Consider the following 27937-nt stretch of genomic DNA (forward strand, 5'->3'; position numbering starts at 1 on the left):
ATTTGTAATTGAAGTTTAAGTTTCAAACTATTAAACTGTATCTTTAATAGTTAACAAGGAATATCTCTTATAGGATAATAGCTAGCTCTAAAGCTATACGCCACTATGTGAAACGGAAAATTTTGAAAATCACTCTACGCCACTATGTGTTGCGACCGACGATTCTATCACCCGTGCCCGGGTACCCGTGTTACACGTATAGACAAAAGAATGATGACAGTTACCATGTTACAACACAAAATAATCTATCATCGGGTTTAATCCACCCCATTGGGCACTCACAACACCTGTTTGGTGCATGAAGTGTTGCCTCGACCGACCTTGGAAGATTTTCGCGCTTAAATATACCATGTTCATGGCAATCCAATACACCATCAGTAATTTAGGGGTTCAATCATGTTTCACCGTTGTTCATCACCGATTAACAACGATGCGTCCGCGTCGTCTGCGTGGTTTACTTCGCGAGGGCAGCTTTAGACTATGATTGAATCCCTTTCAACAAGCTAAAGATCTTCCAATTCACATGATATCAGCATTAAAACTAGCGGTAATGTTTAGCTGCTACCGCCAACATAAGAGAGTGTCTATATAGGCATGACGGATTTTACGCGCTCACGCGTAACGCGTATGCGTAGCTTGTGTTCGCGTATGCGCTACTAGACTGTGGATTCATCACCGATTAGCAACGCTTGGCTCCTGTACCAAGAGCTTTAGGTAAACCTCATGAACAAAACTCATTAAAATTCTAATAAAAATTAAAATAATGGTGTCAAATGTGTATTTTGTCAATAAATTACTGTTATACCACCTCCTCTGTCAATAAAAATCGCCTATTTGCCCCCTCTATCCACGATCTTTACAATAAACAGATGGCAGATACAAATTTGGAGAAAAATTAACGGACAATACAGGTTTTCCTATTGCTCATGCCTGAACAAAGAAAAGAACATTCACCGTTACTCACTTACTCACGCTGACTTCCATAGTAAAGAATTGCAACTAATATATTAGAGCCCCGCAGCGCATGAAAGCAAGGGTAAATATAACAATAACACCTTAATGGACAATATGCATAAGAGCTCCCCATTTCACCCCTGGGTAGTGAGAGGAAAGTGAGTTAATGCGCACTGCACAAGTGCACAACATGACGGCATCGCCGGGACGCGAACTCGTAATCCACCGATTGCGCGGCAAATTCTGTACCGTCGCGTTGCGCCACCGTGCCCCAACTTAACAATATACTCATTGCTCGTATTTTGTGGTGTCATTAATAGTTATATTAACCCTTTGTTTCATGCCCTGCAGAGCTCTAATATATTGGATCTATATTAGTTGCAAGTCTTTACTATGGAAGTCGCTCAACACCGCAAAAAACGTGTCCTTTTCTCATATGTCAGAGCGGTCGCGGTGCCGCTCCCGAGTTCATATGGAAAGGATTCTATAGAAAAACGATTCTCCATGATAAACCATCATGCGCACAGTTTCCACCTCGATACACATGAGCACACATTTTTGTCCTACTAGAGCTCTCAAGCAAGCGGTGATTGTCTCCACTACAGTCTTTGATGCACTACACGGTCGAGTGCATAGCATCGAAGAGCTGTGGAGCTTCTAGTTGAAAAATGGGCCTCTTAGATTAGTTTTTGTCGAAACCTCAAGTGTTCCCTTCATCTAATCAGAATTGTTTTTATATCACACGAAAGCTAACACGTCCCCCTAAAAACACTTTTAGTCACTAGGTCAACAGATAACCCAATTGAATGTTTTAGTAAGGCGAATGTGGTAAATCCTATCCAAGCACATTTTATCCAAAATTTAGGCTTTAAAAGTCAAAACCTCAAGTGTTCCTTACAATAATTTTATTTTTTAAGCACACTTATATTGTCCATATACTAGCGTCACACGAATGAGCAATGGTCAATCAGTCTCTTTAAATTGCAAATCAACCAATGTTTACTTTTTTTCAGAATCACAGTGCGATTCATCACCACATCGTACCCTGTCAACAAGTGCAACAGTTGGTGGTCTGGATCCAACCACAGCGAATAGAGGAGTTGCATTTTTCCCCGAATGTGAACCTGACAATCGCAAATATTTCCGGATCTATACAGAGACAGATTTTGCGCTCTTTCTATCCAAGACACCTAGGATATCTAATGCTGCCACGGATGACTATTATACAATAGGTAAGCGTCTATATTGGATCTAATTTTGTGAATAATACTATTTCTGCATAATGTATTGAATATTACGAATGTACTCAAATGAATTATTATTAATTGATCTAACGTACCACTTCCTTTGTCAGTGATTTTGTCCAATATTGTAACATCGATCATACAGGCAACAAGCAAATCATGCTCTCAAAAAGGATGGTAAACTCGCTTTCTTCAACTGACTATTTAGTCAATATGTGAAAGCTGCGCAGTCAAGTATCTGTTATTTAATTCGCTCCCGGGCTCGCACCACCCCCAGATCTACAAGTTCTGTGTTATAGCCTAAGTAAAGCACTTTATTCCACAGAGCGGATAGTATTCCATCAAGCGAGTACACTATGAAACATGACCAGGAACATTTGAAACACCTTAGCTCTCTCTTAATCTAAATCTGCTGTAAAATCTACAAATGTGAGTTACAAGGTCACGCTGCAGCAACATCACAATATGCATGCTATGACTCGGACTTTCGGAAATCAGGTCCAACATCTTTCGAGATCACAAGGGATCACAGTGTCGATGTCGTTATAAAATATTGGACCATGAAAGCAGAATAGTTTAAAAGTGGGTCAAGAAAGCGATTTATGTGAAACGGGAGTAACTTTCAATAGTGGAGAGAAGCCTAGGGTTGGGGGGGAGGGGCGCCAATTTTGTTTCTTGTGCCGTATAACGTTATGCACAGCTCAATGGCGGTTTACAGGGTGATACAAAAAGAACTTTACCCAAATTCAAAGGATAATATCACGGAGTTTAGAACAGCTATTCACAATGTTGTTACATATTCGAAATACATAGTTTTCTAAGGATATGTGGTCAAAAAAGAAAAGAAAAAGAAGTCAAATTAAAAAAATGGTACTATTTTTAAGTTGGACGGTACAAAATTACTTTTTCCATACGCAATTCACAAAGAGGTGCGACATCCACAAACACTTTCAAGAAACTGTTAAAAACTCATTTAATCTGATCTTTTGTTGTTAACTTGTTCTACTGTGTTGTAAACGACGAATTGCGTCTTAAATATGTTTTGTATGTCTGTATCTATCTTATAGCAATGTATAATCCAATGGGATGTGTGATTACCATCAGCACTGCTTATGACACTGTCGTCATTAGACAAAGACTTATGAAACTAACATAACAACCTAACCACAATTTGATTTTGACTATATTTTTAACCAAACACTCACAAAATCTTACAAATATGTTAAAATAATCTAATCAAATAAAGTCACATTTATTGGAATAACACACTTAAATTACATTGGCACTCATCAGACATCTGACGGTGCATCCAACATCATCATCATCATCAGCCCATATCATCCCACTGCTGGGTAAAAGCCTCTCCCAAATTCTGCCAATTTCTCCTGTCTCCTGCAATTCCTGTCCAGGCTGTTGTTCCCAGGTAGATGACCAGCTCATCTCTGCATTTTACTAGCTCGAGGTCTTCCTCTTTTCCTTACTCCATATAACGGTTGCCACTCTGTTGTGAGCTGACTCCATCTTTCATCTGTTATCCTACTCAGATGTCCAGCCCACCTCCATTTAATTCTTTTTACTGTTGTTAACACATCCTTTACTCTTGTTTGTTCCCTAATCCAGCTGTTCTTTTTCCGGTCTCTCTTTGTATACCCCAGCATCATCCTTTCTATACTTCGTGGTGTAGTCTGTAGTTTCCTTTCCATATCTTTGTTTAATGTCCAAGTTTCACTTCCATATGTTATGGCAGGTAAGATGCATTGATTGAAAAGTTTCCTTTTCAGACAATTTGGCATATGTTGTCTGTTAGTATATCTTTGTGTCATAATCCACAAAAGCAAGGAATAAGGGCAGCTGGTATTCCCTAGATTTTTCAACAAGTTGATTCACTGCCTGTAAGTGGTCAATTGTGGAGAAATTGCTCCTGAATCCAGCTTGTTCTGCAGGTTGATTTTCGTCCAGTTGAGTTTGTGATCACTTTGGTGAAGAGTTTATATGTGTGCGAGAGAAGGCTAATTGGCCGGTAGTTTTGAAGATCTTTTGTATCGCCTTTTTTGTGCAGGATAATAACATTAGCACTCTTCCAACTTGATGGTATGGTGTTGGTTCTTAGACATTTCGTAAAGAGTTTTGCCAATGCTTGGATTACTGTGTCTCCTCCACACTTTAGCATTTCTGCCCCGATATCATCTGGCCCTGGAGATTTTCCATTATTCATTGACTTCAAATCTGCTTCCACCTCATCTGCTCCCACATCAAGGATATCTTCCTCTTCATATTCTGGGACCAGATTTACATCAGGTATTGGGGTTTTGCTGTCATATAAGTCTTGGTAAAATTCTTCTGCTCTTTTGATTATTCTATCTCTGTCATTGATGGTGGTACCATCTTCTTCCTTCATTTGAATGATTTGATTTTTCCATATGACTAAGCTTCTTTTGGCCTTTTTTACACTCCTGTTATTTTCTATTTCTCTTCTGACATGCTCTGTATTAAAATTGCGAATGTCGGTTTTCATCTTCTTTCTTGCTGATTTGCATAGTTCTCTATATTCTGGTGTATTGTGTTTTTCTTGTGCTGCCATGTCCTTCTGCTTAGTAGGTTTGGTTTCTTGACTAAGCTTGTCTGTATTCCATTTCTTTTGGAACCAGCAACCTCATGTGCCTTTGTAGCTACTGCATCACTAATGTCTTCGTACATGTTTTCAACACTTTCTTCTACTTCCAATCCTTCAAATCTGTTTTCAGTTCCACTTCAAAGATATATTTCTCCTCCTGTAACTTGTTTAAATCAATTACCTTTTTTTTTTTTTTTTTTTTCCTCCTTTCTTTACGGATATTGATGAAGGTTGCTATACATCTAACCAATCTGTGATCACTTCTTGTCGAAAATTTGTTGAGTACTGAGATATCTAGCAAAGTTTGTTGTCTGTCACGCAGAATATAGTCGATTTCATTCTTGTGAAGACCAATTGGACTTTTCCAGGTCCACTTGCGGCTTTCTTTCTTTTTGAAGAAAGTATTTCCTATTTTAGTTTATTTGCCTCTGCGAAATCCCCTAAAAGATCCCCTCGTTCATTTCTCTTCTTGTATCCAAAGTTTCCAACTGATGTTTCTTTTTCATCTTCTTTTTCCCAACTTGAGCGTTAAAGTCTCCCATAACGATTTTAAAGTGTGTCTTTTCCTCTTCAATGAGTTTGTATACTTCCTCATATAACTCAATCACTTCTTCCTCATCATGGTTGGTTGTTGGTGCATACACCTGAATTATCTGAAGTCTGTATCTTTCTGAAAGTTGGATGATAATCTGAGCTATTCTATCCCCTGAATTCCTGTAGCTGATGATTTTGTCCTTGATGTTCTTGTTCACCAAGAAGCCCACTCCACTGTTGCTGTCATTATCCCTGCCTTTATAATAGAACATTGACCCACTTCGTAGTTCCACTAGTTCTTCGCCTCTTCTCCTAATTTCACTTAATCCAACTATGTCCCAATTGATATGTTCGAGTTCGTTCTCAAGATCAATAAGTTTGTTATTTTATTTTATTTTATTTATTCTGCTTCATCACTGGCTCATATACAATTACAAAATATATTATATATAAATATTGCACATACTAATCAAGACAAAGTTTGTCTTCTCCTACTAAAGTTCTTGTGTTGTAGGTGCAGATATTTTATTTCTGCTGGCAACTTTTATTTTTCTTCAAGACATTCTTAGCACCCTATGCTCCTTCACCGGTCAAACCGTTGCCTACGTTTGACTTAATTTGGGAGGTTTTCGACCAATACTTGCCACGCTGGTCGGGTGCGGGTTGGCAAGTCTACCACAAGGTAGATGTGTTGGATGAACTCCTTGGACTCCTGCCCGTTCTAAAGGAGCTCTTAAGGGAAGGGGTATGAACCTTTGGACAGTATTTATTGTGGGACATTAGAGCACATCAGACATATCGAATTGCATTCTGAATACGAAGAATGTCCTTCTGATATCAAATAATTTTGATTTTTAAATTCGCAATGTAATACACATTTTATGGCAAATCATTAAAATTGATATTTTGATATTTAACAGTACTTGAAGTAAACTTAATAAATCTGATGATTTATACTTAAAGTGTATGTAGGTGGGATGAAAAGCCGACGATCATTGAAAATTTTGACCTTTCGTATTGAAGATATGGAAATCCATATCTTCAATATAAAAGGTCAAAATTTTCAATTGATCGTCAGCTAAACTGGAACCATTTGACCGCTAGGTTTTGTGAAATCAGTGCTTCCATGGTGCTTCCATAAGATGCGCCGCGCATGCAGATAAGCGTTGCGTATGCGTAGCGTATCTGTGCGTTAACAAATTGCGCGACTACAAAACGCGATGCGTTGTTGCGCGAGTGTACCGATGGTACAACAAAGATTTTCTTTCCTTTTAAATTGCGGAAACGGGAAACGACTGAAATAGTGAAATAAAATCCATAACATAGAGCAGTTAGAGTTAACAAATCTGGATTTTCTTTCCTTGTATTAATAAAAAGCATAACAAAGTAAGGGGCCGTCCATAATTTTCGCCATTTTCACTTACGTACAAAGCGTACGTAAGAGGGAGGGAGGGGGTACAAATTATGGACATGTGTACGTAAACAAAATGGCGATTTGTTTGAGCAATAAAAAAATTGAAAGTGAAAAATTATGGTATTTTCCAATATTTTATTCATAAGGTATAACCAATTGACCTAAAATTGTTCAATTCGTTTTAACAATTTCTTTAACATGCCATGCAAACAATGATTTTCGCTTTAATTTTGAGTGGTCCTATTTTACATTATGCTTAATGTATTTCATACCAACATGCTCTAAAAAGTATTTTCTATCTGCGCTAGGATCGATGTGTGGATTGTCACTGTTGTGACAAAAGACATGGAATTCATAGTTTAGTTGCAAGAACATACACCAAACATGCCAAGGGATGTCCCCTGGTCCCCCTATATATGATCCCGGGGGTTCTAGGTGGAAAAGAGAGTATAGGATGTTCAACAGATTTTGGAGTGATTAGTCATTTAGTTTAGATTCGGGTTGCATTTTAAGCTATATTTTAATTTATTGATGGCTTTCGTTTTCATGAAAATATAGTTTAAAAAGGAAGTTTTTTTCAGCATTTCTCAACTTATTTGTAAAAACATTAAGCATGTTAATCCAGAACCAACTGTCCTCCTGGATCACTAATATAATCCTAACCCTAAACATAACCTAAATTCTAACCACAACCCCAACCCAACATCTCAATTTTGCTATTAGTAGTCGTGGAAATCCTTCGCCATTTTATTTGTACGTAACTCGAGGGAGGGAGCGGGGGGGTAAAAAGTTACCTACGCTTTGTACGTAAGTGAAAATGGCGAAAATTATGGACGGCCTTTAAATACATTTCAAAAAAGCTCAATTTCGCGAAAGAAACAATGTCTAGAGTACACAGCCACGTTAACGTAACATTAGTACTTTTATCTTTATTTCTTTTCTGTAGACGTGGAGGTAGACAGTACCGGTAATGTAGATGTAATACGCCGAAATTCAGGTACATTACTAAGCTCGTCGCCAAATGGTAATCTACTGGATCCCGACCCCACTCCTAAATTCGCAGACCTATACATTCAAGTTGATGAGGCTTCTAATACTATCCATATCGGTAGGAAAGAAGGCCCAGGGGGGCATTATGCGTCGTGGCAAGATAATCTTGGCTTGTTTGATGTCAACTACATCTTGATACAAGGGTTTAATGGTGCTGGCGGCGAAATAGCCGAATGGATATTTTGCGATGGTGGTAAGTTGTAAATTTAAATACTAATTTTACAGTCATGTTTGCAATAAACGTAACATTCTAAGGTTAAAATAGAATTTTGTGCCAGACGTTTTGGTAATCCATTCTCAATGGTTTGAGATGGACTGACGCTCGACTCTGTTAACAGCCTTTGGTATTGCCCGGGGGGACACTCAACTTTAGAAGTAATGGTATGTGCCTGTCATTATGTCCCTTTTTTTTTTGAAGTTGAATACACCTGATTGCCCCCCCCCATATTTGAAAATCATACCCGACGACCTCCTTTTTAAAAAAAATTTGGGCTACCCAATGACCCTCTTTTTTCTAGAATTTTATAATCAAAATGATGCGGAATGATGCCATAAAATAATGCGGAAACTTTCAAATTTTCTTATTTCAGCAAATTTGTATTGTAGATCTGGCACAAAAAACAGATTTTGCTCCATTTTTTTCGAAATTTTCTACCCGGTGACTCCTTTTTTCAAACATTTTATAACAAACAACCCCTTTTTCAAAGTTTGATACCCAATGACCCTCCTTTTTTTCAAACAACATTTTATACCGATATGCCTTACTTCCTGCCGTCGGTAGGCGCTAGGCACATACCCATCACTTGGTATTGTCAATTTGAGAGAGTGTATAAGGTGGTGCATTTTGGTGGTGAATTATAGGGGGGAAATGTTTTTGGTAGGTCGAAAGGAGGGACAAGCGATTTTTGGTAGGTCGAAATGGGGGGGGGGGCACATTTTGGCACAGATGTTTTGGGCACCGTTTCTATATTACGCCCTAAAACATGTAAAAAGGTGTAGGAAACTGTTAGGAACACGTTCAATTATGCAACATTTCTGCTCGCTGCGTTCGCATTATTTCGATATTGACAATTTAAGGTTATAAATTTACGGGTTCTTCAAAATCTTGCATGTGTAGGTGGGGAGCAAAGGTTTTTTGGCACGTCGAAAGGGAAGCAAAGATTTTGTAGTAAGGCCAAAAGGGGAGGGAAAGCGATTTGTGGCAGACCATTTTGAGAAATCAGCACCCCGAGGGTACACATAAATATTGCAGAGCCCCTACCCTAATGTTTTAGACTAAAATAACTCTGGGAGCTTGACTTAATGAGCATCGTTTTTTCTTGACTTGAAATGATATTTCGATTGCAATATATAACGGTGATATGTTGATATTGGAGCTGCTGGCACCGAAATAGCCGAATGGTAATTTTGCGATGATGGTAAATTGTAAAGTCGTTTGCTGGAAAATCACCTCTACCGTACGTGGCGCAGAGCCTGGACGGGATGTGTGTAGGGGTATGTGTGTGCATTGGGGGGGGTGCAGAATAGTAGAAGAATAGTATCCAGCTCGAAACTTTTGTGACATTCCGGTCATATTTTGTCAAAATTATAATTTGTTATATTTTGGTCGATTCAGGGCCGTTCCGACCATTAGGCCAGGTAAGGCGGTCGCCTAGGGCGGCAAACGCAGAGGGGCGCAAAAAAAGGGGGGGGGGAAAGAAGAAAAAACGGGAATGGAGAAAGAAAAGGGAAGAAACAATGAGGGCGGATAAAAAAAGAAAAAAAATCGGACGAAAAATAAAAAGGGGCGATAAGAGAAACAGAAAACAGGGCGGAAAAGGAAAAGGGGGCCATGAGAAAAAGAAAAGAAACGGGGCATTTTTCTGATCCTTCGTGTATCTGTTGCCAGTGGTGAACATACCGGGTACCTTTTCTAAGCTAAAGCTGATTAAGACTTATTTGCGTTCAAAGATGACCCAAGAAAGATTTAAACCAATAATTCATACAATAATAGTTAAAAAAGTCGCTTCAATTGGCCTGTTTACATGTAAGAAGCAATACCGGGTAATTTATACAATAAAGGTAAAACTTGTATACGAATGGCTTCAATTAGGCCGGCATTTCGCAAATTTTTGGCTCATTCAAGTGCAAAAATAGTCCACCAAATGGCTTCAATTATGTCTCCATTTTGCACAAGTTTCTCACTTCTCGGGGGAACAAACCCCCTCAGACACCTGTGTGCCCAACTTTATGGGTACATAATTATAAAGCAATAATTTATACAATAAAAGTCCAACTTTTCGCAAAGTTTAGGCTTCTTCAAACTAAAATTTTACACAATAGTAGTGACAAAATGGTCCACAAAATGGCTTCAATTGGGTCTTCTTTTTTCAAAAGTTTCTAACTTCTGAGTGCCCCCTCAGACACCCCCTGCGGCACGCAATCACGATGCGATGGCCGCTTTCGAAAATGCCCCGCCCCTCTAACTACTCTATCCGCCACTGGCAACCCCCTAATAGGCTTTTGGGTATGCTTTGGTGGGGCGGCAGGGAGAGCTTTGCCTAGGGCGGCAAAATCCCTAGGAATTACGGCCCTGGGTCGATTGTCTGTAATATGCAACAAACCGCACGCTTCTAGGCCTTTTACTGTTCCTGTATAACCAAAAATCAAATTTCACTTTTTATACCAAAAATATAACAATTTTATGCAAATTCCGTGAAAAGTCATATTTGATGTTGTGCAACCGTTGTCTGGTTTCTCAACGTCGCTCCCGCTTAGCTACCAAGGCAATTAGGAGTTGTTTAGAATATGCATGATTTATGGGTTTATCCATATTTTGTATATAAAACATTTAGGGGCTGTGCAATAACCCCCAGGTGGTGAATTCTCAATGTGGTCTGCCAAAAATCGCTCAGTTCCCCCACCCCCCACACACACACCTTTCGCCGTGCCAAAAAATCTTTGCCTTCCCCCCTTTCGACGTGCCAAAAAAACCTTTGCCCTTCCTCTTTTGACGTGTCAAAAATCTTTGCTCCCTCGATCCTTTACACACTAAGATTTTGGGGTACCCGAATTTGTGACCTTAAATTGTCTCATCATAGCCTGTACTGCGAGCGCAGCGACCAGGAAATTTTGCATATTTGAACGTGTTCCTAATGTTTTCCTACACCTTTTTAGGGGATAGGCCTAATATAGAAACGGTGGCCAAGATATCTGTGCCAAAAAGTGCTTGCTCCCCCTCCCTTTCGACCCAAAAAATGCTTGCCCCCCCCCCCCCTTTTTGCCTGCAAAACAATCTCCCCCCATATAACATGTATAATGGCTAGAACCAGGGACCGTGTACGAAGGGACTGGAAACTGTTTCCATGCGAGTTGCTGGTTTACAAATTATGCTCAGTTGAGCAAGCATGCATAATACGTTGATCGATTGACCTTGGTAGGGGAGAGCGGGGAGTGTTCACCCTATTTTTTCTGACCAGCCTAGCAATGTCAATTTTAAGGTTAGGGATGTTCTGATTAGCCCACGTGAAAGCCGTATGTCTTGGCTATATCCCGGGGGGGGGGGCACTTCAATATGAAATGGATATAGGTGTAGGGCTGGCACTTTCGCAGTAAGGGGCATTCGGTGAGAGCAAAATGTAAAAAATATGGGGTCATTGGGTGAGAGCATGATTTTTGGCATTCGGTGAGAGCAAAATGTAAAAAATATGGGGTCATTGGGTGAGAACATGACAAAAAACAGCGTCAAAAAACCTCGAAAATCGAATTTTTAGTTCAAAAAGGCTTCAAATTTCTTAGTTTTTTCCAAAATAGGTAACAAAATCAGTGATAAATGAAAGTTGCTGTTCAAATTGAAAAGTAAGGGTCTTTGGGTGACAGATCAAATGGAAAAATAAGGGGTCTTCGGGTGACAGAACATGTGTTCGTAAAAAAATATGGGGTCTTTGGGTGAGAGCGACGCTGAAAAGGGGGTCTTAACAGCCCTACATACGCGTCACCTCCAAAGTGGGAGTGCCCCCCCCCGGGGGCTATATACGACCACAATCTCAGAACTATATGCATTACAATAGCAACAGGATAGAGCAAACAAAAAAAATTTGCAAAGTGGCGAACTTGCCCCATATTGGGGCAGGTTCGCCCATATAATGGTGGGGTAAGTTCACCCTAATCACAATAAAAGGTTAAAACATTGCATAACAATAACATATCCAATGCAAACATTTAGCAAGCGTCTACAGGGCATTCATTCTCTTCTGGGGAGTCACTAAATTTGTTGCAGGGGTCGGGTCAGGTTAAAATGTAATAGAGGTCCAAAGTGAGCTAAACGTATATTTGTTTACAACTTCGGGGGGGGGGGGGGGGGTGGGGATTATGGATTAGGACATAACCGGCCGGTGGTATGAGTAATACTGATACCACATAACTATATATAAAAAACATGCTTTTCAGTAGTTTTACCTTGTTTAATGGTATAATTATCAGTATTTTGCATAATACGCTGATGGGGCAGGTCCGTCCTCCAGTTTGGGGTAAGTCCACCCGGGGAAGATATAGGGCGAACATGCCCCATCGTCAAAAGGGCGAACGTGCCCCTTGTGCACATTTGTGTATTTTCTTCAGGGTATGCAAAATACAAATCGAATAAGGAGTTTATAACTGCATTAAATCTTTGACAAATCCCTTATGTTCACAATACAGATTTCCAATAAAACCATCTGTATTTATGTATCAATGATAATACAACATTATTTAAAAAACGTTTTCGTGCTATTTTTTTTGCAGTTCGATGAATACGTTCCTATATGTCGCGTAGTTAATATGAGAAGTTTATAATTATGTCACCTAATTTTGCCATCGCCAATTGACAATCACCTAATTTTGCCATCGCCCCCGATGACCGTAGTGCTGAGAATCACATGGTGGGCGAACCTGCCCCTAGGGCGAACACTCCCCGCTCTCCCCTACGAATCCTAGCACAGCGCGTGGCTTACACACGAAATGAGCCTACATAGTTGGGTCCAAAACATCAATTTTGTGACCAACCTCTGGCTAGTAAGGTTTGACGATTGATTCAACTTCTATGGACCATTTAAAAAAAATAGCCCCCATGTCCCTCGGGAAAATCCCGGGATTTTTCGCTAGAGGCCAAAATCCAAGATGGGCGCCGGCGCCATTTTGAAAAATTAAAGTTTGAACCAGAGCACCTACAATCAAGACACTTTAAGTAAGTCGAGCACAAGGATTCCGATTTTGGCATTAGTTTAACATTACAGAATCATTCTCACCCAGAAATCCAAGATGGCTGCCGGCGCCCTCTTGAAAAATAAGTTTTGAACCAGAGTACCTAAAATCGTGTACAAGGACGCTTTTTCGGGGAAGTTGACCCCAAGAATTCCGAATCTGGAGTTTAGACTGCCTTATCTGCGTTTAAGTCCCTTATCTAAGGATAAGGCACCTAATCTGGGGTTTACGCTCCTTATCTGAGGTAGGTGCCTTACATGGGGGTAGACTGCATTATCCTATATGTTTACGTCCCTTACCTTGGGTAAACGGCACCTTATCTTGGTTTCTGCGGGTTTAGACTGCGTTATCCCCAGTTAACGTCCCTTATCTGGGGGTGTTTTTGATCTCACAGATGAACTTATCAAGTCTTTGCCATTCTAAATATGTATACTTTTATATACTTTAGACCAACAATTTAGCAGTTATGAGGCCCGAAAGTTTCCATAATTCCAGGGTTCAGACCAACCTTAAGGCACCTTTTCTGGGGTTTAGACTGCATTTTCCTATATTTACGTCCCTTATCTGGGGTTAGGGCGCCTTATCTGGGTTTAGATGCCTTATGTGGGATTTAGACTGCCTTATCTGGGGTTTACGTCCCTTATCTGGGGTTAAGAATGATATCAGCCTGGATTCTTTAAAGTCATTGATCAAAACTCACTTATTTCCCTAATTTTGGTTGCCATTGCTTTCTGTATTGTTGAATTTGTTGGTTTTCTTTTCTCTTGCGCCTTGAATCCCTAGGCAAAGGCGCGTATAAATACTTGTTGTTATGTTGTTGTTATGTTAAGGCGCCTTATATGGGGTTTAGACTGTGTTATCCTAGGTTCACGTCCATCGTCTGAGGATAAGGCCCCTTAGCTGTTTACGCTCCTTATCTGCGGTTATGGTGCCGGTGCCTTATCTGGGGTTTAGGTGCCTCATTTGGCGTTTAGATGCCTTATCTGGTGTTTACGTCCCTTATCTGGGGTTTAGATGTCTTATGGGGGGTTAAGATGGCCTTATCTGGGGTTAAGTTCATTTTCTGGGTTTAAGGTGCCTTATCTGGGATTTAGGTGCCTTATCTGGGACTGTCTTATTTGAGGTTAACGTCTCTTATCTGGGGTTAAAGGCGCCTTATCTGGAGTTTAGATGCCTTATCTGAGGTTTAGATGCCTTATCTGGGTTTAGATTGCCTTATGGGGGTACATTCCTTTTCTGGGCTTAAGGTGCCTTAGCCTTATCAGGGGTTTACGTCCCTTATCTGGGGTTAAGGAGCCGTATCTGGGATTTAGGCTACCTTATCTTGGGTTTACGGCCAGGGCGCCTTATCTGGAATTTAGATGCCTTATCTGGGGTTAAGACTGCCTTATCTGGGGTTTACGTCCCTTATCTAGAGTTAGGTGCCTTATGCGGGGTTTAGATGCCTTATCTGAGGTTAACGTTCCTTATCTAGGGTTAAGGCACCTTATTTGGGGTTTAGACTGCCTTATCTGAGGTCTGCGTCCCTTATCTGGAGTTAGGCGCCTTATCCGAGGGTTAGATGCCTTATCTGGGGTTTAGACTGTGTTATCCTAAGGTTAAACCCCAGATAAGGCAGTCTAAACTCAGAGATAGGCGCTTTATCCTAGATAAGGGATGTAAATCCCAGACAAGGCAGTCTAAACCCCAGATAAGGGACATAAACCCCTGATAAGGCGGAAATAACACACTTATGCTTGCATATCCGTGACCATTTTGGAATTAGCCAAAAAAGTGTTTAATTCCTAGGTGCTCCCATTCAAAAGTTTTGTTTTCGTTCTACCGAATTGGGGGGGGGGACATCTTGGGATTTATAGGCAAAAATTATGTCATAACGTCAAACTAATGCCAGATTCGGAATCCTTGGGGTAGAGTTACCCAAAAAGGTGTCTTTGTACACGAATTTAGGTGCTGGCCCAAAGCTTATTTTTTCAAGATGTCGCCATCTTGGATTTCTGGCTAAAAATGATGTGGTAGTGTCAAAGTAATGTCAGAATCTAAATCCTTGTGGTCGACTTATCCAAAAAAGTGTCTTTGTACACGATTTTAGGTACTGTGGTTCAAAACTAAATTTTTCAAGATGGCGCCAGCGGCTATCTTTGATTTCTGGGTTAAAATGACACCGTAATGTCAAACTAATGTCAGAATCGGAATCCTTGTGCTTGACTTACCCGAAAAAATGTCTTTGTACATGATTATAGGTGCTCTGGTTCAAAACTTAATTATTCAAAATGGCACCGGCGGCCATCCTGAATTTTTGACTCTAGCAAAAAATGGCGAGATTTTTTGCGAGGGACATGGCACAGTGTCAACACCCTGTATTATAAATATTTTTTCCATACAGCTCAATACTCCGTTGAAATCAATATTATATTATTGACACAGATAAAGAAAGTTTACATATGCATTGTGTTATAGGGCTTGCACCTGGAACTTAACTGAATGGGCTAAACGTGTTCCTTTATACCTATAAAGTAGAATTGTAATTCTCAAAATTAAATATATCACAATTTTTACATTGGATTTCAAAATCTTTACTTCTAAAATCTTTACTTCTAAAATGCAGCAAGCTGCAAGGCCCCGCTAATTAGTGTACTGCTTTTCGAGTGAGTGTACTGGAAACAAAACCCTTTCTCTTGTAATAGAAACTTCATATGGGGTATTAGAGCATGCACAAATCGTAATAATGTGTAGAATATAGAAACTCTGTGTGTATCTCATATGATAGTCATGGTATGCTTAGCCGGAGTCGCTCGGCCTATCTCGAACAAAATCGCGATGCGTAGCTGTTGAAGAACGAGAGGAGTCGCTGTACTATCACGGCAATTTTTGACACGAAGATATAGGGATGATGACGATGTGCATGGGGGCTAAATTTTTTACTAAATGGTCCATAGAACTATACATGTTTGCCTATAATGAGAGACTCTAGAAATACCAACATAAATCATCAACGATTTTAATCGATGGTTGGGTTTTCAGTGGAGACCAATGCGCCCAATTGGGTGCATTTGGGCAAAAGTGTCCCTTAAATGCGCCCAATTAGAGCAGATTTGGATGCTTTTTTGGGTGTTTTTGGTGAAACATTGGTATACTGATGGGTGGCAAAAACAGCAAAAAGTAGTTATAGAGAAAGTCAGCATCCGAAAGTCTGCGTGGCACATCCCCGTACAAAATTTTTTGAAGACCCTCTCGGCATCAAAGAACATTATTTTAAGAATTATTTCAGTATCGAAATCAGTAGGAACAGAAAGCGTACGCATTCCAGAAAGAAGCTAAATTTGATTGTTCTAGCATTCTCCACAAAATTATCGCATTTTGTCTCCAAATCCTATGTAAATGATTCTCAACGCTACATGAGTTGTGTTCGACAAAATAGACATTTAATATAATTTGACATTACTTTAGAAAATATTGGAATATTTTGATGCTTTTCAGAGAGTTGAAAGATATACTAGAGTATGTCATGCAAATGGAAGTTTTAATCCTTTCATCATTTGCTTCCACTGTCCTGTCTTTTGCCAATATACACTACCGGTATATCGTCAAAAAAAATTGGTTAACTTGAAAATGTTACTTTGATTGTAATTATATTTTTGAATTGCCAGCTGTTTCCCTCTTGACCGACAACTACCCTGAGCCCGCCGGCGGACAAGTCGCTACGGCTACTCAACGAGATACGGTAAGTTCATTACAGCTATTTACCAATATTTTTGTTTATCTTTTTAAAATGCAAGGTGTCCCATAAAAAAGGTTACATGTAGAAAATGAACACATTTTGAGATGGTACAACAAAACAATATCATTTTTTTCAGGTATTATTTATTTATCCTTCTTGTAACTGCTTGCTAAGTTTCAATTCTGTATCTTAAACATGTTAAAGGCAATAACTTATGAGCGCAAGATGACATGGGTGTCAAGAGTGGCTAACCATCAAAATAACGCACAACGAAAGTTGAACATAATCACACTTTTGTTTTCAGATTTTGTTCTTTATTACTTTTGATCTTTCTTTTCTTTTTAGAACTTATTGCACAAAAGAAACATATTGAAAAATTAAATAGTGTACACTCAAAATGAATCAACTTTAGAGCTTCTTGCACTCTTGGTGGTAACAAATAAAGGAAGATGGTCATTACCACGTTTTTGGTAGGTGAAAGCACTTCTGTACGCTGTATCTCAGTGAAATGAATAACAATCTTTTGCATTTAGGACTTGCTTGTATTTTGTTGACCTGAAATCACTGCTGTTTGTTTTTACATTAGTGGTGGGTTCCCGGGTGGGTTATAGAATGATGATGCTTCAAATTTCTTAGGGAACCAGCTTATTTGATGCAGTATGATCTACTGAGCATTTTGACGGCTGTTTCATCCAAAGCGGCCAAAAAATGAGAAGGTGCCGGCCAAAACAAGTATTTGGACAGAGGGGTCTGTTGGGTGGTCTGAAAATCAATATTTTCATCAACAATCATTATTATATGCCCGATTCTGTGAAAGTTGGTACTGATTTGTATGTAATTGATGTTTAGAATTCCATTTTTGAAAGTTGCATACAAATTGGAGTTGTCGTTTTCTTAAAATGGCCATTTTACGTCCAAATAAGGATATGAGGGCGCTTCGCATTTAACTTGCAAACGATCTTTAAAACGGAAATTTCAATGGTGTATCTATGAAGATTATCATAGGTAGTACCTGCTCAAGAAATTTGAACGATTTACATCGTACGGTTTGATTTTGGCAGCCATTTGAATATTTCATAGAACGCTGCCATTCAACTGTACAGGCTCAACGCACTTTAAAATGTGTACGTTTCAATGGAAGGCTTCCTGAGAATACGAAAAATGGTGCCACGGTCAAATGAAAAGAAATATAATGTCCAAATTTCTTGAGGATGTGCCACATGTGATTATCTTCATACTGACATCATTAAAATTTCTTGTGAAAAGAACGTGTGCATGTTTTATGCAAAGCGCCCTCACATCCTTATTTGGACGTAAAACGGCCATTTTAAGAAAACGACAACTCTAATTTTTATGCAACTTTCAAAAATGGAATTCTAGACATTAATTACCTGCAAACCAACACCAACTTTAACAGCATAAAATAATGATTATTGATGAAAATATTGATTTTAAGACCCCCCAACAGACCCCCCCCCTGTCAAGGCCGGCACCTTCTCATTTTTTGGCCGATTTGAATGAAAAAGGTGTCAAATTGCTCAGGAGATCATGCCACATGAAGAAATTTGAAACATCAGCCTTTTTAAAAGGCTGTTTAACCTACCCCTATTTACATTTCTGACTGAACTCTTGAAATAAAACAGAATAAGTTTTATTCTTTGTTTATATATCAGAATATGTATCTGCAAATACTGCATCTTCCAATGCTATGGCTGGGCCTACTCAAGTGCCCCGCCAAATGCATGGTGGCTGTGACGGTGGTATAATGAGCCTCGTGTTGTATTATTTCACGTAAAAAACTTGGTCAGGAATGCCTGGAATGCGGGCTAAGTACATAGATTGTGAACTTAATATTCACTGGCCCTACTAGTATAGGGCCTTTTGACTGTGGTGATCCAAAACCTGATCCAAAACCATGCTATCATAAAACCTGGCTATGTCCAGAGAGCTGCTGCCAGTGACTGCTAATTCCCCAGAAAAAAAGCGCTTTTTTTTCTCGGGGACAGCGGTTAGTGGCTTGTGAGCTGTCACTGGGTGTTTAGCAGTTCTCAGTATATAGCATGGTGTATAGTATAGAATGTGTAATAAAAAAGGCCCTGTGGTAGGGCTAATATTCACAGGGTTACTAGTACTAGAGGGTACATCATGAAAAGGATATTTAGGCCTATATTATTGTTAACATTAACTTAGATTATTTTCGAAAATCTACATGTAACCTTAGTTTTTGGTACTCCCGGTACAAGATCAAATATCGTGCTTTAAGGGGTACTACACCCATTGGATCTTTGTTGCATTTTAGAAAAAAATGGACAAAGTAGAATGCACAATGAAGGGGCAAATCTTCTCGTTCTATTGGTGGCATCGGTATCAATGTAGCTTACATGCTTTTACATGTAGAAGCCAAAAGGTTGGTGGTACATCACCAATGTTTTAAATTCACTTCATTTTGGAAAGCTTACTATCAACGGATTTCGTTAAAATTTTGGATACATGTTGCTAACGCATTAGAGAAATAATGTTGATATGTAAAATGGGAATAAGTGGTTCTTGATGACTTCATGAACTTGGTGATTTTCAGTGCTCCACACCTATCAACAAATGAACTGGTTAAAATGCTTCTATTTTCAATGTTGAGCTATATTTTGTATTTTTAACTAGCGACATTATTCCACTGAAACCTAATTAAGCCATAGGTAAAAAGTTTCCATAACCAAAACTTCGGTTATGTGAAAAAAAAAAGGAATTTCTCTTCACCTATACCATCAGATAGGTAATTTTTCATAAGCTTCATTTTTGTGATTTTGGTACCAATCTATTTCAACTAGACAATCTAAATTGTACTCACCATTTACATCCATTCCCAAGAAATGTTATTCTGTCCATCATAGCATTATATATCCAGTAAAAAGACAAACTCGACCAAAATATCAAAATTGATGCCTCATTATAGCTATGTTGATATATCACATGTTGTTCAAAATTGATGCCTAAATTTGAGGGTTCATACCACCAAATCCGCCTGTGAAGCGGTTTCCGGCAAAAGTTTATCACGCCTATAATCCCAACTTTGCATACAAATTGTGCAAAATCGGTGCAATATTAACAATTTGAGTGTTGAAAATCGTGTTTTACTAGAACTTGTGAATGTGATCTCTACTAATTTGAAAAGAAAACGCAAACATTTTAGTGATGTTTATGATGAGCGCATGAACACACGAGGTCAAAACGCGGTTAGCAGTCGGACGTAAACACGGGCCTTTTAATATAGCGCTAATTTTCTCAAAAAATTTCTAAAAAATGTTGTGTCATTTTCAGATATGTTATGCAGAATTTTGTTCTGATTAAGATGATATATCAAATATATATTTCAAAACTAGAGGTTACTCGACTTATGGCCTAACACGTGACCCCTATTTTGCACGTAAAGTCTATGGAAGGCTATTTTGTGTTATGTACCCCTGACCTCTACCAGGTGACCTATAACCTGACCTATGATGACCTATATAGCCTTATAGAAATCTCTTTTCTAAACAACACATACAGGGTGTCCCAGAAAAAATTACCGAGTGAATAAAATTGAACGTAAGTCAAGAAATATACATCAGAGTCAAAAATTTAAAATGTAGCGTATAGCCTATTTTATTGTGCATCACATGTGAAATTTTTATTTGATTCGGTTGCCTGGTTGCGAAGAAATTAACGATTAGGCCCTACATAATGCACGCATTAATGCAGTTCATTCCAAGTGATCAACTGTCGCTTTTTCATACTCGCTCACCGCTTCCTAAAGATTGTGTGTCTCATTAAATTGAGTTCATATTATATATTTTATAATCCGACGGTGTTCTGTTATTCATGCTTTCACTGAAGATGAATAACAGTTTGTTCGAGTAAACTTTGATTTCTGCAATTGAAAGCTTTCCAACTTTAATTCTTCAGGTTGCGCAACTATGTTATATTTTAACTTTCCAAAGAACATTTGAGCCAAGAATGACAATGATCAAGTGCTCACAGTTTCACGTGTGGTTGTTGATACCATGCAACATTAAAGGGTCATTTCGTGATCCACCGCCTCATCCCCCCACTTTTCTCAAAAAAAGTTGAGATTTTTATATCACTGGGAACCTCTGGCTGCATAATGTTTATGTACAAAATATTTCTTGCAGATTAATTCGTTTTGCAAAGATATCGTGAAATTTGAATTTCGTTCTGGTGCACCAGAACGAAATTACAACGCATTGTCTATGGAGCAGAATACACATAATCATGCATAACTCGCAAACGCAAAATCGGAATCAACTGAAATTTTGGGAATAGGCTTTTTTCGTGGATATGTACTGAAAAATGTCATAAAAAGAGGATGCTAGGATCATGAAACACTCCTTTAATAAAGATTTAAACTTTGCATTACAATTTTTTGGAAATATTCCAAAAACATTAATGTGTGTGAGAATTTGTTTAAGCCACCTGGAATACTTTATGCAATAATTCTTTATGCAACATTGATATCAACATTAACGAATAAAGATATTTACAAGTACCGAGCATCATCTTACATGCAAGCTTTCATTTTCAATATCGTGCAGGTTTTCAAATTTGATGCGAAACCTAATTAAATGTTTTGCAAGAAACATGTTGTTTAAAAAGAAAGAAAGGGATTTCACAGAACAAATTATGAAACCCGCCTATTGACAGTTAACCACGAGTGCGCATTGTGTTGAATGATCTTTCAAACTTGGAATGAAGTGGATTGACGTATGCGTTATGTAATCGCTCATTTCTTCGCAATCAGTCAACCGATTCCAGTAAAATTGACATATAAGATGCAGAATAAGATGGGCTACACGCTGATTGTTAGATAATTGGATTCTGATGTATATTTCTCGACTTACGTCCAAATTCATTCGCCCGGTAATTTTTTATGGGACACCCTGTATGATAGAGGCTATATTGTATTAAATTTGCTATACCATTCATGTGGAAGAGATATTTTAAGCTATTTTAGCATGCCTGGTTGATCACAATCTGAATATTGTATAACAAAAGATATAATTTATTCTATTAAAGTACTACTTGACGTGATTGGGGCTCGAGCAAACTGGCATATGAAAATATTGAGAGAAAAAATCAGGACTCAGCGGGGATTGAACCCCGGTCGCTGGATTACCGGTCCAGAGCTTTACCACTGTACTACTACCTGAGTTCACAGTCGGTACTCGGGCAATCTCAACTTAAGTCCCCATGATAACTCTCTCATTGTGTCTCAGCGGCCAATTATATATTAAGGTTAGCCGAGAGTTTTTCATGCGCTTGATTTCAGAGGGGCGTAAGTTCATAACAGAAACAGCCATGCAGAAAATGAACAAGCGTACCGGGACGAAGGCCTACTTACAATAGAATATCGATCCACGGTCAAGACATGAAAAGGCTATGAAACTTGGCTTAGCTTAAAGCCAAGAATTTTCTGCTTTACAAATGCTAAATTCCGCTTTTCTCCGCTTTGTAATTTTAGCACATTTCGGACATAATAAACTTTCACAAGAATCTTGTGACGATCATTGCGATTTGCAAAGTTGGGATGGGTGATTGGGCATAATGGCTGCAATGGGAGGTAGGACAGGCGTTGTACGGTAAATCTGTGACGGATTTTACTTTATTTTGATGAATTTTGAAGACCCATTTCATTTTTTTTCATTTTTCTAGGTCATTTTTGCTTATATGTTTTTATTTTTTTCTCAGAAATGCGTTTTTTTTCGCGGAAATTCCGCACGGAGACTCGAACCCACAAAAATAGTTCATATTAGGTTCCCAGTCCAACGCTCTATCCACTCGGCCACAGATCAACTTACACAAATTGACTGTTCTCAAAGCGGATGATATAACTATAATTGGATGCAATTACATATGATTACAATCGCGTCCGCATTATGGCTCTTAGAATAAACACGCATGTCGGCGCTGAAATTTTGAACGAACTGATGGAGGAAAACCTCGTTTTTGCAAAACTAGCTTCAATTTGGAGTGAAAATCAAATGGAATAGCAATTGGCAGAATGTTGAGAAATAATGTAGGTATTCAGATGTCTAAATTAACGTCTCGTAATCAAGATATCGATAATTTCACAAACCAGCTTTTTCTCAAGCAAATTCTCCAAAATTTTCCCCCAAACGGGCTTTTAAAATTTAATCGGTACTGTATTTGGTTCTTCCCCATGGCAACATTATTTCTTTGATCGATTTGTAATACAATACGAAAAAAGAAAACAATCGCTCGGTGTGGATTTATACGGAGCGCACATTTGAAAAAACCTCATGGAACGTGTTTTTGATCTTGTGAACATGGTGGGTAAAAATGCTTTAAACGAAGGATTTTAAAATTTATTCTAATAATTTGTATATAACACACACAAAAATGTTAAGCTACATCCAATGCACCAACATTTCACTCGCTGCGATATTTGATTACTGAGAAAACTCTGTTTTAGAGAACAACTTTATACGTCTTTTATACGTTTTTATACGTCTCTTTGTGTAACCTTAAATAATGAAGAAGGAGGCGGCCTATATGCTTCGCCCTGGCAGGGCGTAAGACAATGCGAAACACAAATTAATATATGCGAGGATCGAAAATAAACGATGCAAGCCCGAGAAATTATAATTTAAATGACGTGATTGGGGCTCGAGCAAACTGGCATATGAAAATATTGAGAGAGAAAAAATCAGGACTTAGCGGGGATTGAACCCCGGTCGCTGGATTACCGGTCCAGAGCTTTACCACTGTACTACTACCTGAGTTCACAGTCGGTACTCGGGCAATCTCAACTTAAGTCCCCATGATATTGTGTCTCAGCGGCCAATTATATATTAAATAATGAAGAAGGAGGCGGCCTATATGCTTCACCCTGGCAGGGCGTAAGACAATGCGAAACACAAATTAATATATGCGAGGATCGGAAATAAACGATGCAAGCCCGAGAAATTATAATTTAAATGACGTGATTGGGGCTCGAGCAAACTGGCATATGAAAATATAATTTCTCGGGCTTGCAATCAATTATTTCCGATCCTCGCATATATTAATTTGTGTTTCGCATTGTCTTACGCCCTGCCAGGGTGAAGCATATATAATTTTGAATATCGCGTGTTGAGAGCAGGCGGTTTTTGTTCGTTTTTATGGTCAATATGAGTTTGTTCCAAATAAAACCACGTGATTCGTGCTTGATAATTAATTTTCTAACATATAAGGCAGAATTACAGTGTGAGGCAGAATGTTGTGATTGCCAGAGACATCCTTTAATACAATACAAAATCTCATTGATTTTATTATATATTTATTTAGTCCAATGATGATAATAAAGATAGCGGAACTGCAGACAAAGCAATCGACGGAGACTTAAATAACGCAAATATCGATGAGTTTCAGTGTCAGATATTAGAGGGAGATCCAGGTGACAGTAAGTATATTAGGCTGGCGGACTTCACATAGGAGTATACTGACTATACTTTTCTGAATCCTTATGATGGTAGCAATACATTGGTATGGTTGTTAAAAGATTTGACTAACTTTGAAATTTCAACCCCGCATAAGCCAAGCAGCTATAAGCGACCATTTTAGATTTTTAGATTTTAGATGCAAATTAGGCACTGTTCCACTACTTGGATTTTTGGGAACTTTTGATGTATTATTAAATATGCTTTTCTGAAATGAATGGTGATTAAATGGATTCGGATGCAATTAGTGGCGGGTTAACCCTTATTTTTCTTAATTTGACTAGCCTACCTTACTTATCATGAACTTTTGGTATACGTGTCGACGTAGCAACCTTTCCTCTGCTTCATTTTTTTGCTGTATATACAGCCTGTCTCAAAAAATATTGTGCAAATGAAAAGCGCCCTCTGTGGCAATTAGAAAGTACCGTTGTGACATAATGCTTACAACAACGTCAAGGGCATAGTCTTAGCTCTCAAATGCCGTTTAATCTGTTCATTTGGCTTGTTTTAATCTCGAGATATGCTTACTTAACAACGAAAGGGTAAAATCACAATTGTGCCACTTTTACAAAGGAAGAGGGCTGTACGTGGAAATCAATGATAGCATCAAGTTTATCAAGAGTTCCTTCGTGAAATCGAAAGAATGCATCAATTACACAACAATACAAATTTTTTGTAAATGTTTTATCATGATAAAGGTATAATGATTCCCTTTTTCCACTTCCGACAAATTAAACGATAAATAAATATTTCACATTCTGCTGTAAATTTAAATACATGTGCATGTCAATGATTTTACCATGGTAAATACTGTTCTTTTCAAGTCAAGACATGTTAAAAGACAAACAAATATCATACACTTATAGGTTAATGAACTTTGACAAGTTCATGAAATTTGACAAATTAATGAAATTAGACAAAATAATGCACGCGTGCTGGTTTTGATGCGTCTAATGCACGAGCCGCGAAGGGAGGAGTGCATTAAACGCATCAACATCAGCTATCATTGATTTACATGTACAGCCATATTCCCTAGTAAAAGTGGCACAATTGTGATTTTACCCTTTTGTTCTTAACTAAACATATCTCGAGATTCAAAAGAGCAAATTGAACAGAATAAACGGTAGTTGAGAGCTAAGACTGTGCCCTTGACGTTGATGTAAGCATCATGTCACAACGGTATTTTTAATCGCCAAAGAGGGCGCTTTTCACTTGCACAATTTTTTTTTGAGACAGGCTGTAGTCTTGTTGGAACGTTTCTCTTTGCATATGCCTAGCCCAGTTCAGTGTCGTAGCCATGGGGGTAGGGGTGGTGGAAAATGGGGAAGCTGCCCCTGTGAAAAGAAAAGTCTTTCCCGATATTGAAGATTTACTGCCCCTCTGTGAAAAGTCTTTCCCCCTATATTGGATTTGTGGCTTTTTCGTCAATGTTTACCCCCACCCCATTTGCGCACCCTCTGAAAAAGTGCTGGCTACGACACTCGCCCAGTTTGTCATTTTTAAAATTCGACATTTTGGCCATTCAAATGCTCGTAGTTCATTGTAGTTACTAGTTTTGCTTGTCGAGTGTGCAACAGACTTACATAGGCGTAAATATGTGTAGAATTAAATATTGCCGCTATAATAAACAATAATTATAGCATTGTCGTTTAAATTGCAGGCTCTTTTCATTTAGAGTAAGGTACTTTTTATATAAATAGGCCTACCTTGGCCAAAGTATATAATTACGTGTAAAACAACTTCTGTTTCGTTCTCTTTAGTCACCGCTGGTTATGAAGAATTTGCTTGGTGGCGTGTGGATTTAAAGGACTTCTATGATATCAAAGCAGTGACCATTCTTAACGCTCAAGGAACAGGTAAATATATGCTATTAAATATTATTAGCCAAAGATATTGATATTTCCTGTCATGTGTTGTGTGGCAGCGCTACGGGGGGGGGGGGGGATATTTGCTTTTTTGTTTTTTGTTAAAATGCATGATTTTGACATACATTTCGGCAACCTATTCTCGACTTCGACACAGCTTCGACAGGGGAAACCTCCCTCGGACACCCAGCGCTACAGAAATCAAGAACCACACCTATGGCAATAGCGTCTCTTGATCCGCCACTGGTCCTCAATAACACACCGCTATTTAGCGATCTTAAAGCAAAATAATTTGACCCTAAGTTGTTGCATGGAAGTAAAATACTGTGAGACTGCTTCTTACTTCCATGGTTGTTGAAAATGAATTGTTAAAGCAAAATTATTCAAAGCCCAGCAGTGTACGTCGGTTATATATAAATGCGCGTTTATAAATGCGCACATGACAACCTCCGCGCTGCTATAACAGCTTATTAGTCCAGTCAAAGTGGGTTTTGACTCACCACTAATTGCAACAGATTTTTTTCACTGCTATGAATGTCAGAGATGTCCCCTGAACAGCATACAAAAGTATACTAAAATATGCTTGGTGGAAAGTTAGTTTTTGGCGGGAAAATGTCATACAGGGGCCAAATTTCAAAATTGCTCCAATCATTTTAAAAACTATACCAAATTATTCCTCTAGTCATAAAGATTCAGAAAAAATATAGTTTGCCATATCTGTGATGTACGGTTCTTCAGTTATAACCGAAAAGGTCAAAGGTCAAATGTTGGGTTCAACAGAGGTCAAAAAACTAAAAATTCTCTGATTTTAACCAAAATGGTCTCAAATTGTTCGGCTTGCAAACATAATTCATTTAAAGAATATTTGTACTGTTTAGGTTGTTTAATTACATGCGTATTCCCATCTAAAACAAGGTCGGGTCAATAGAGTTAAATGGTCAATGACCTCTTTTATCCTTCTACTAGGTAACGAAACATCCAAGATACGGCAAACTATTCTTATTTTGGAATGGTTTTAAAGTACGAACACATTGAGACCATTTTTAAGGAGATCGGAGCATTTTTTCGAAGTTGACCCATGTGGAGCCCAAAATTTGACCTTTGACCTTTTTGCTTATAACTTGAGAATGGTACATCACAGATATGACAAACTATACTTTTTCTGAATCCTTAAGACTAGAGGAATGCTTTGGTATAGTTTTTAAAAAGATTAAAGCAATTTTGAAATTTGACCCCTGTATGACCTTTTCCCGCCAAAAACTACCTATCCACCAAGTATATTTTAGTATATTTTTGGTATGATGTTCAGGGGACATCTCTTAAATGTATAAAAGTGAAAAAAATTCTGTTGCAATTAGTGGTGGGTGACACCACTAATTTGTTTAGATTGACTGGACTATATAGACAGTAAGTCTCGAAGTGACCTTCTACATAGCGAGTGGTCTTTCTATACATTTGAATGCAAAGGCGGAACAACATGAGACTGCTGTGCAGCAAAATTGTCTATTTTAAGTGTTCAACTTTGTGATTATATTGTAAACGTTTCCGTCGTTATATATTTTTTCCGTCGTCAAATACTTTCAAAATGTTGTTTTTGATAACATATTACAAATTCAGAATTGCAAAATGTGTAATAATTTTGCAATTCAATTAATACTTAAATTTAATGATATTTATCTACAGAGTTCCTATCCCTTTCTGTATGCATGAGGATTAGTCACGCCTGTTGGTCTTGGAATGTCGTGCCCATGGGTCAAGTGCGCATTTATAAAAGCGCATTTATATATTTAACCGAAGTACACTGCCCAGTGTACTTACTCTCTACACTTTCAGT

At 38.5% G+C, this 27937-nt stretch overlaps 2 protein-coding genes across 2 annotated transcripts in view; both read left to right on the top strand.

Annotated features, from left to right (window-relative positions):
• LOC140137600 (uncharacterized) overlaps positions 1 to 27937 on the top strand; it is a 235912-nt gene that overhangs the window by 21713 nt on the left and 186262 nt on the right. Inside the window, exons 2-3 of the mRNA XM_072159331.1 lie at positions 1968 to 2186; positions 7707 to 8003. Coding sequence (XP_072015432.1) covers positions 1968 to 2186; positions 7707 to 8003 — 516 coding nt within the window. The remainder of the gene's footprint in view (positions 1 to 1967; positions 2187 to 7706; positions 8004 to 27937) is intronic.
• The window catches only part of LOC140138240 (uncharacterized), a 67708-nt gene continuing 48996 nt past the window's right edge, over positions 9226 to 27937 (top strand). The window contains exons 1-4 of the mRNA XM_072160154.1: positions 9226 to 9304; positions 16678 to 16751; positions 24087 to 24201; positions 25999 to 26094. Of these exons, the coding sequence (XP_072016255.1) occupies positions 9226 to 9304; positions 16678 to 16751; positions 24087 to 24201; positions 25999 to 26094 (364 nt within the window). The remainder of the gene's footprint in view (positions 9305 to 16677; positions 16752 to 24086; positions 24202 to 25998; positions 26095 to 27937) is intronic.

The sequence above is a fragment of the Amphiura filiformis genome, chromosome 17 (genome assembly GCF_039555335.1).
Source record: "Amphiura filiformis chromosome 17, Afil_fr2py, whole genome shotgun sequence".
NCBI classification, from domain to species: Eukaryota; Metazoa; Echinodermata; class Ophiuroidea; order Amphilepidida; family Amphiuridae; genus Amphiura; species Amphiura filiformis.